This window comes from Melanotaenia boesemani, chromosome 10 (genome assembly GCF_017639745.1).
Source record: "Melanotaenia boesemani isolate fMelBoe1 chromosome 10, fMelBoe1.pri, whole genome shotgun sequence".
Lineage (NCBI taxonomy): Eukaryota > Metazoa > Chordata > Actinopteri > Atheriniformes > Melanotaeniidae > Melanotaenia > Melanotaenia boesemani.
Window position 1 is genome coordinate 31505546 of NC_055691.1, and position 11086 is coordinate 31516631.

Consider the following 11086-nt stretch of genomic DNA (forward strand, 5'->3'; position numbering starts at 1 on the left):
TGTGTATTCAGTCAGTGGTGTTTGCCACAGATAAAACATCGTCAAGAAGGATTGAATATCTGTTGTGCAATCAAACTTTCACATCCTTTGGTCTATGGGGTGTTTGTTGTGTATATACTGTGTATTGCTGCTGTTACATCAGTTATATTTATCTATTTTTTGCAGTTAAATTGTAATAAACATTTGTCTTGTTCCATTGCAGTCACATCTCACTGTACAATTAATTATATTATTACGTGACTGAATTAACGAGGTAAAACATGTAAATTTGAGTATATTTTAATCAAAAAGGTATAAATACAAACAAACTATCCCAAATTAAGTTATATAACTGTACATAAATGAAAAACAAAATACAAAGTTATAAGTGAACAGAAATTATACAATAATTATGTACAATCTATAAAATTTCACAGATTTGTTATTAATTTGCAGTTTACCTAAAAACACAATCATATGCCAGGAACAAAACCAGTGTACTGTCTGTGTGGATCAGGAAACTTTTCTCTAATAGCCCACACACAACAACTGGGGATGACACGCCGATTTCCTGCTCCCAGGGAGCCGTGCTTCCATTATATGAAATGCCTATAGGCGGCATACCGGTACTGCCTGTTATCACCTGGCTCTGTTGCATGGCCAAGTGCTGTCACATCTTCTCGATAATGCCTATGTATCCTAAGATATCCTTCATCAAGGCAATATTGGGTAAAATGTGGTAGCTTGCTGATGCAATTAGCTGGTGTCTGACCACAGCAGATCCTCTCCCTGTCGGTTGGCATCTCCCTGCATAACCCACAAGTACACCAGGGCATTCCTGGGACTCCAGCTGCCTCTGAGACGCTTGAATTGCTCTGTTGCAATAGAAGATCAAAAATCAGGCCTGGTTGCCTTACGACGAGCTGTGATGCAAGCCTTCTTAGGTACTCAGCAGTCATGTCATCAAGAAGTCTCTGCAAGGTATAAAAAAAGATTAGTTATAAAAGTGGAGCCTAATTTTATTTATTAATGGAAAACAAAGTGTAAAGCCAAGTAAAAGATTTGATTTATTAGTGAAGGCCTGTGTCTCCCTATTCTGTATAGAGTTTTAAATATTACTATAGTATCTGATGAAATGGTTTGACTGTCAAAGCAAAAAGTTCAAATACTAAGAATAAGTGCTGTAAGTACATCCATAAATTACACATAAAAACGCATTTACGTTGCAACAAGAAATAATACATGAAATATATGTAGCATTATTAGTTATTGCAATTTTTGTGAAAATAAGGACTTTTTTTAAGTATATTTTTTATCAGTGATAGCCTGACAAACCATTGAACATGAAGCTGCATCCTGCATTTTACCTGTGTGGCAGCCAAATGGTCACGGCGATACTGTTCAACTCTATCCGAGTGCTCAGCTCTGGAAGCTACAGCTCGTGTTCCTCGGCCTCGGCCTCTGCCTCGTACCCTGAACCCTCTTGCTCGTCCTCTCGACCGTCCACCGGACCTGCCTCGGCTCAAACGCTGCGAACTTTGTGACACATCGTCCTCGTCACTCTGAAAACACAAGTGCACAGACTGACGTATCTGTAACAACATTCAAACCTGCAAATTCTGCATCGTGTTATCGTGTCAGTCTGTTAGTCTAAGTCAGTCTAATATTAGCTGAATATTTGCAAACATATTTATAACGTTATAATTAACCTAGCAACTAGATAGCTAATCACATAGCTTTGCCTCATTTACTAGCATTGTTTATTCCATAATACTGCATTGCAATTTTAACATGTACTACTTCGCAAAACAACATAGTAAATTACAATTTTCAGCGTGAGGCAGAACTTATTTAAACAGTTACTTACTGGTTCACTTGGAGTTGAAAAACTGGATGCCATCTCAGCTCCTAAATAAGTCTTGTGGACGGTGGAGATGAAAGTGGCGCTGCTGTGTGAATTGGGGGTGGGAGGGGTGAGGAGTATTACTCATTACTGCCACCCTGTGGAGGTTTGTGGAGGTGACGGAGTTGTGCTTTTTTTTATTACTGCCACCTGGTGTTGGAAAGAATTGCCGTGAAATCCTACAGATTCTGCCTTTAAATGACTGGGATGTTTTACACAAGAATTACAACTGAAGGAATTACAACTGAATAAAACCGTGGATGCTGCAGGTCTGAAACCTGGATTTGAGGCACCGTGAAACATGAAAATTAATTGCTCTCCTTTAAATTAGCTATTGACAACATTTTAAACTGCAGTTTCAATTAGAAATTTATTATAACCATGACGTAGATCAAAAATTAAAATGATAAAGCATGGCTTTTTAGGTGGGAATTTTGTTGCTGAGTTGGTTGTTTAATCTGGCTTTGCTTCAGTAACCACATCTTTTTAGATTTGTTTTGCAAAACTTTTATTACACAGCGTTTTTTGTTTAAAAGAATGTACTGTAATTAGAATACAGATGTCGTGAATTAGTGAGAATTAATTAGTATTTACAGGTGACAATAATATGACACCTTATATACTGTAGTGGACTTCAGTGAACTTGGTTTGAAATAACTCAAGGCCAAAATGAAAATGAACCTCACTGTGCCATTCAAACAACTTGCAGTTCTCCCAGTGCCAAAGCACAGGTTATTGTATTCCTCTCTTAGTGGACGTTTTTTCAATATAAGAACATGGCATATTCAATGGAAGAGACAAGGATTTTTGTTTGCTTTGAAATTGCTTTCAAATTCAAGGGCTTATAAGAAAAAAAAATTCAAAGAAAGATTCAGCTTTCTGGTGAGACTGCCATTACATCACTATATCTTCACATGGAAAACTTTAGTTGCTTTAAAGCTTTAAAGTTTGTTGCATTTTCCAGCGTTTTACCCACTGTGGAATATTTTTTTACCCAAGGACGCCCTAAACCAGAAGTGTCAATTTACATTTTAGTACTGGGGTCACATTAAATGTAATGAACTATCCCTTTAAAAAAAATTACAAATAACCTGCCTGAACCTTCAGGAGAAAAATGAACTCAGTTTTAACAACAATTTACATAATTTTATTTGTTTACATATTTCATTTTTATTTATTTTATCCCAGCAGACTACAAATGGTAAAACCCAGTCTGATTGAATTTTTGCCTGTCTGTGTTGGTTCTGTGATGGACCAGGAGAACCAGGAGAATGAACCTGGATGTCTAATCACTTCCAGCTTCATCAGACTCTGCTGAAAGATCATCTGGGATCAGATTTTTAGCAGTTTGTCCACATCTGGGTAAATGGTCTGTATTTACATAGCCTTTACCCGAAGCGCTTTACAGTATACATCACATTCACACACTGATGGCGAATGGTGGCTCAACCACGACCCAGGGGGTTTGGCATCTTGCTCAGGGACACCTCGACATGAGCTTGGCAGGCCGAGAATCGAACCGGCAACTCTCAGGCTACAAGACGAGAACTCTACCCACTGAGCCACACCGCCTGATCTGGGTGATAGATAATAGTAGATCTTCTTCAAATCAGTTCATATTCAGATTTTGTCAGACAGGAAATAACATCACACAGACACATAAAACTGTAACCTGTACAACTAGCCAACAATCAAGATGCAGTTTTTTTATGCACTCATTTATAGCCATTATGTCTATATTTAGTTTAAATGCTGTATGAATGTATTTTTTTTTTTATTTAAAGGTGTTCTGATTCACAAACAACTATTTAACTACAAACAACTTATTAAGAAATTCCTTTCAAAGAGTGAAAGCAATAACTGTAAAAGCTAGCATCAACATAAGCTGTTAGCATTAACCAATCTACATGGATAATATATAAATATCTGAATAATCTCTGAGATACTTATATTCTCCTCCTCTGAAGTCAGTCTACAGAGAGTTGCAATGGAGCCCTCTTTGAGGTGCAAGTTTTTGGACAGTCCTGTGTTGAACTGGCCAAGGTTCATAAAACAGCCCAGTTCAAAGTGTTTGCTGCTGACCAGCATGTTTCACCAACTTTTGTGGAACGTTACTCTGAAATATAAAGTCAGTCCAGACAGCTGGGCATTAATGGAGGGATACATGTGCTTTAAAACAGCTGACAAGAGAGCAGTTTGCGAGTGAAATTGGCTAAGGTGTCACAGTTTTCTGCAACTAAACACTTTCCTGGCCCCAAAACAACAGGTCCAGAGATGGTTGGTGTTGAAGACCAGCATGTATGGTTTACTTGGGGCTAGTGATGCAAGTAAACCAGGGAAGTCCAAAATGGTCTGACCTACTTTTAACTAGGGCAGACTGAAGGTAGGTGCCCTTTTCTTTTTCTTTTTGTTATCGCTGATTTTTTTTATTTTTTATTTTTATTATTTTTATAGGAATTTTTGGTTCGGAGGTGACACTCTCGGGCACATAGAAAAGTTATTTTTGCACATGTCCCCCTCAAGAGAATGTGGTGTCATGAAATATGTGAAAGACGTCAAAAAGGCACAAACTGCAAAATGTTAAAGTGCTGCTGGGATTATTGCCGGTTATTAAAACATAAAATCAGTTTTATATATTGTCCAGGCAAAAATAAGGAAGACTTTCATCCTAGCCACTAAATACTGTACAAAACAATTCTTGCTTTGGTTATTTTCTAACAGATGTGTTTATTTATTTAGACAATACTTACAGGAAGCATATGTTGCAGTTGATCCAATACAGACATGAAGGTAAGGACATCAATATCCTGAGGCTTTATCGTCTCATGGGCTTTGTGGTGTCAGAGGCCACTTAGCCTAAAATTAAGTAGCAGTGCACTTCCAAGTTTCTTTTGTTCCCAGTGCATCAACAGAGAGTTTGTACAAAGTGTCCTTTCTTCTTGGTTAGTGATGCAATGGCTAATATTAGAGGACAACCACAAACTGCACACATCATTTACGAGTGTTTTCATTTGAAGAAGTGGCAAAGGCCTGATAAGCTGGCTGGGAAGTTGGGGGCAGAGGTTAGAGATAAACTACAGTGCTTAAAAGCAAGAGACTGGGTACATTAGTGCTTCCTAATTCTCTTTCATTTTATGTTGACCTTTAATTTTCAATCAGTTCCACTAGTTTTGTTCGGTTAGGTGCTTGCTTGGGTTTATGCACCAAAAGTAAGTAAAAGTAAAAAATATTCTGCAGATAAAGCAGAAAAGGCCCGTTCATATAGCTTATAGCCTTAATGCTGTTCTTATGCAAATGTATGCATCATGTCCTCTTTTTTTTTTTTTTTTTTTTTTTTGCTTTTTTTCTTTCTTCTCTCTCTTTTTTTTTTTTTTTTTTTTTACCTCTGCAGGGTCCTTTGCTCTGAACATAAAAGGCTGATCTGCCAATTTTTCCTTTCAGTAGGTTTTTGTTCAACTTGTGATAAAAAGACTAAATGTTTAAATGGTAAATGTTTTTGTAAAAAAAAAAAATTGATTCCCCCCCCCCCACTTAATTTGTTGGGGATTTGGCTTATTTGTAGCCCTCAAGATTGGAATATTTTTCATTGTTTAAATCCCCATCTCCTGCAGTGGCGGGCATCCACTGTGACACAGCGCAACTATGATTGACAACCTGAGTGTGAACAAGAAAAGAGACTGTGCAAGGAAATTGCACAAGTGGTCACTCATGCAGTGTAGTGTGACATTTCTCTACAGAGACCAAGGGACAGCAGGGCACTTACGGTGAGCAATACTGAACCTTCCAAGCAAAATCTTTAGGTTGAAGAACAAAGTTTACTGAAGATGATGGGATATTAGACTAAGGGGCAATCCTATAATGGGTACTCATTTGTCAGTGGACATTATAAGCCAGCAAATTTACACTATGCTCAAAATTGGTTAAGTCTGTAGAAATCCAAAATCATATGCCCATGCAAAAAGTTATTGAAGAGGCATATTGACAGCAGACATCTAACTCTGAGCAACACTAATCCCATGTAGTTTGGATAAAGTTATGGCTCTGAACTGATTTTAGCTGTATAAAGTAAAAAAAAAAAAAAAAAAAAGATTTTTAGCATTATTTAAAACACTTGCTGCTTTCAAAATCTGCAACTTTTTTTTTGTTTGAATCCCTTTAATGCAGTGCAGTGTGGTATATATGTTCATAACCTTTGATAATTCACCTGTTTTCTGAATACTAAGTATTCCTTGCACTACCTGGCTACTTTTGTTTGATCACACTGGCCTATTTATTTCATGCTAACATTGCCAGAAAAGTCATACTGTTCAACCTTTGAGCCAATAATATTAGCCTTTTTGACTTTGAGAGTTCCAGCCATGTTCATATGTGAAGAAAAGGTCTTTTCGTTGTGCAATCCACTGGATCTGTGGCCAGACTCTTTGGGCCAAGTGGCAACCTGACTTGAAGGGAGTCCAGAACATTTCTTTTGGAACCACTTGAAAGCCAATACACAGGATTTCCAGGGAACAAATAAAAAAAAAATCCTGGTTGTAATTAGTAAGCTTTTGCTGGTGGCCAGACTCTCATAATCATACAAGTCTGGTGCATTCACTGACCTACTGAGTTGCTGATTATTGACAGAAAAGTAATTTTATCTATAGATTTTATTTTTCAATTTACAAGACATTGCAGCATGACAAGCTAAAATATATAGAGAAAGCTTGCTCTAAATTAAGAGGGAAATTGCTATGGGCCAACTTGACTGACTAGCTTTGTGTTTGCAGAAGATTAAAAAGCAATATAACAGCAGACAATCTATGTTTCACAATAAAATATTAAACTGATGAATGAAAAAGTACTTGCATGTAGTTTATTACATATAGAAACACATTACACTGCAGTTAATTTTCAGAGTTCAACACATGAAAACTCTTTAGGCACTTTTTTCACACAAGAATCACAAGATGAGATTTTGGATGAAATGTTTGTTTTACCTGTTTTTTTAACTAACAGCCAATTTTGGTATTACTATAGTAATAATAATAATTTAAACAAAAAGCATTTCCCACTTAAATCCTAAAGCAAGAAGAACTTGGAAAGATGGCTGATAGGGATGTTCATTCATACATTATCTTGACCGCTTATTCCATTACGGGTCACCGGTGAGCTGGAGCCTATCCCAGCATTTTAACAGGTGAGAGGCAGGGTACAGCATGGACAAGTCACCAGTCTGTCACAGGGCCAACACAGATAGACAAACAACCATTCACACGCACACTCTCTCCTAGGGAGAATTTAGAATAACCAAATAACCTATCATCCATGTCTTTGGACGGTGGGAGGAAGCCGGAGAACCCGGAGAGAACCCACACATACACGGGGATATTAACCTTGCATATATCACTTGTTACTTATCTTGCCAATGTACAATAGTGACGTTCATACAGAAATCCTTGCTTGAACTCGTCTTAAGCAGATTTATTGCTCATTACATTAGTAGTTTGTTATCCATCATTGGACTTTCATTAATTATATTAAGAAAAATGAAGAATGCTTCATTTTATATAATGTATTTCTGTGATATAGGAAACAGCTGACCACAGAGCTTATAGTTCATCTGAGTTCCCATTTGTTTATCCAGTATCTAATTAAAAAAGGAAGTTCTTCCCCTGCGGCCTGTGCAATTGAAAAACAACCTAAGAGTTGCCAGTTGCTGGGAGCCACAATAATGTATCACCAAATGTTTGTAAGCCAATACTTCCATTAATTTTCACGGCAGCATTAACATCTCCCTTGCTGACTTAAGCAGAAATGCATTAGTCCCTGACATGATGAATTCTCAGTAAATCTATGTATCTTTTTGCCCTCATTCACGGTGATTGGCTATGTAAGCATTTACATATTAAGTATTTGCAGTTATAGGAGCAATGTGGACTTTTGTGTTGGCATACCAGTGAGAATGCCTGACAAAGACAGAGAGCAAGAGAAGAGAAAGGGGCAGCAAGAGGTGGAGCTGGCCTTGATTTACAATAGGTGAAATTACAATACTTTAAAGCTACCTTGGGGGGGCAGGGTTACAAACATGGAGAGGGTGTTATGCAAAGGCAATAGAGCATAGCCCTGTATTACAGGTCGGATTAGATAAGTGTGACGCTTCAGTTGACTGGCAGATTCAATTTGCTTAGCTGCATTGCAGAAGAGACCCATCTCAAGAAAAGGGATGAGGAGCAGGTGAGAAGTGACTACATTTGGCACAGCATTGAGGTAATACCTGTTATTCATTACAGCAGGTGAGGAGACACTGAAGGCCACAGGAACACAAAGCAGGAGCACAGCCTCATCTCATGTGTTCAGGAATGCAGCGTTTATCACGTGTCTTGAAGCACAATGCTTTTAACACAGTGTGGGGAAACTTGTTTTATTCAGCTGGTCCCCAGCTGAAGGTCGAACAGCAAAAGAATAATATGAGGAATAGAGGACTGAGTGGCGCCACTTTCTTCCAGTTTTCAGACAAAGCCCACATACCACAACAAGCTGATATCCCAAACAACTATTGCTATCTAGCAGGTTGAAAACCAGCCTTAGTTCTGCCATATCAGAGCTCTGGGAAGAAAGTGGTCAGTCTGACGTCACACACACATACACAATGAAAACTGTAACTTCAGTATTCTGTAGAATGAGAACACACAATATGAAAATGTAAAAGTGAATGGATTAACAATATTAAATTAATAAAGAAAACTGAATGTACATGTGATTATTATATGAGTATATTTGAGTGATTACCATATGCAGCAAAATTTCTTTCACACAAGCAAGGAGCAGGATTGAAAAAAATGCTCATTTTGTAAAATAATAATAATAATAATAATAATAATAATAATAATAATAATGTCTACAACTACACAATATCTCTGACTTTAACTTAATGCAACCTTTCCAGAGCTGTTACTCTTAAATGTATTGTGCACAACATAAGTGAACAACTATAGGGCAGTTAGGTAAATCCTCATGGTCCTTCACTTTTTAAAAAAAAATCCAAACAGGAAAATGTCTGACTCTGAGGGTGGTAGGGGGATGAGAATGAGTGACAGCAATGTTAACAGATATGTATTTCTGCTTTTTGAATTTGATTTGGCATTAATGGAAAAAATATAATAGATTAAAAAGAAACATAAAAACACAAATTAGCTGCATTAACATGCAAGTGAAAGAGAAATTATAATTGCTTTGTAAGCTCCTCTCAAATCCTCCTTGTGTTGCTTGTCCTTTAAATGCTCAAGTACAACAGGAAATGAGAAAGAACAACAAAACCCAACACAGCAGATGGTTTATTACACAGAATAATCTGGGAAGTCAACTGTAGAAATAGTTTTTGAACAGGTCAGCCACTTTCCATAATGTTTTTCTTTTTAATATGTTTGAAAAAATGAACTTAATAAACTAAAAAGAAAAAAAAAAAAACACGGGCAGAAATGTTCTCCCTCTAGACAGAATTATCCTCACATAAATCTGCCCTTACATGACATAAGATAATGATTTGTGGATCGTTCAGGGCCTTCCAAAAAACATTATGTCTATTCTCAGTTTATTTTTATCCAAGAAATAGTAAGCACGCTTCTCAGGGTCTGTTTGAGGGTGTGTTCCTGAACTACTCCTCAGTCGATGCATTTAAAGTGCTGCATGATGTTGTTGGTGCTAAAACATTTTAATATAACTGAGAACTTGGTGAATTTTATTTTTCAAAGCAGGCTTGGTCTGCAAGTTGACTTTAGCAAATGTTTTCTAAGAAATAAGCTGCTTAGTTTTGTCATTGGTAATTTGTGTTCAGGATAGAATAAATGGTGCTACTGTAAATACCAAGTTACTCAAGCACTGTACTTATACTTACAGTATAAAATTAAGGTGGCTGTGTTAACAATTTTAGAAACTTTATTACGTCTATGTCACATTTGAAAATAACAGAATTTTTATTCTACAATTTTCTCACATTTTTATCCCTTCAAAAATTTAGATGTCAACATAAACTTAGAACAATTAATTAATATGTATCATTAGGTTTAGTTTGTGTTGCAAGAAAAGAGAAAGGAGCTAAGGTGCATATACATACCTTGTTAATATTTATATCTAAAGGTATATAGACAGTGGATATAAGAACATATAAATTAATTAAATGGAGAAACTAGAGAAGTAGGTTAAGGTAAAGCTGGAGGATGTAGAGAAATGATGCCATGTCTGTTAGCAGTAGATAAATCAGATGATGACGTCTTTTTTAGCCACACACCTAGTCCTGCTCAGAGGTTTCTCACATGGCTTTGATCAATATTTCCAAGCCAAAACATATAAATATGTTTCTTGTCAGATATTGTAGTTAAAGTTATTAGTCTCAAATTTTTAATTTATGTGTTCTAGATGGAATATAAGAACTGAAAAAGTAAACAATAAATGAGAAATAAACACAATGCCATTAAATTAGAACAGATGGCCATGTAAAATAATACAGTAAAGAACAATAACATAGTTCAATAAATACTGAAGCAAGTGGCAGCAGAAGTTAGCTAACAAAATAAAAATCTTTTTAAATCTTAAGACTAATTTGCATCAAATAACATGTTCAAGTTCAAGGGAAGTGAAGGAGGAAAGTATGTGACTGAAAAAAAGTACATTTATCCATGAAAATATACATTGGAATAAAAAAAAGTTGTACAAAAGCCATGTGGAAAATTTACCAACACAGCCAAAACTCATCAACATTAAAATGCTGAATATATCAGCTAAAAAATCTACTGCTTTAGTGAAAGGGGAAATAAACTGAGTTTCAATATAAAAAAAAATCTTCTAAACAGCTCAGAGATGATGACGTAATGTTTTGTTACAGATGTACTTATACTTGTACTTGGTTGTTTGTGTAAACACTGAACATGATTTTTTTTTTAATCATATTTAAGATAAATAATAAAATATCCTGGCAGACATTTAAAAATGTGAATGTATTGCTCTATTTTTTCTATAATTTTGATCTTTCAGAGGTTTTGTTTTTAGCCTCGACAAACTTGGAAAACTAAGAATATTTTGTGATGAATATACTTCAAGCTCAGGTCAAGTCAGTTAAATTGTCAGCATATTTATTCATAATGCAGCAAGTAGTTGTGAGACTGCCTCTTCATTCTTTCATGAGCTAAAACAAACTAAATGCATGGTGTGAAAATAATACAGAATCAT

The 11086-nt window shown here is 36.2% G+C and overlaps 1 protein-coding gene across 2 annotated transcripts; it reads right to left on the reverse strand.

Moving 5' to 3' along the window:
• Nucleotides 1-263: 263 nt before the first annotated feature.
• Nucleotides 264-2083, reverse strand: LOC121647331. 2 transcript variants are annotated; one of them, XM_041996662.1, is made up of 3 exons: nucleotides 1847-2083; nucleotides 1347-1541; nucleotides 264-953 (listed from the first exon to the last, which is right to left on the reverse strand). In XM_041996662.1, the coding sequence occupies exons 1-3, from the start codon at nucleotides 1877-1879 to the stop codon at nucleotides 576-578; spliced, it is 606 nt and encodes a 201-aa protein (XP_041852596.1). In that variant the 5' UTR covers nucleotides 1880-2083; the 3' UTR covers nucleotides 264-575. The 2 variants fall into 2 exon arrangements, with proteins under 2 accessions (XP_041852596.1, XP_041852595.1); XM_041996661.1 differs by having other exon boundaries at nucleotides 1347-2083.
• Nucleotides 2084-11086: the final 9003 nt, after the last annotated feature.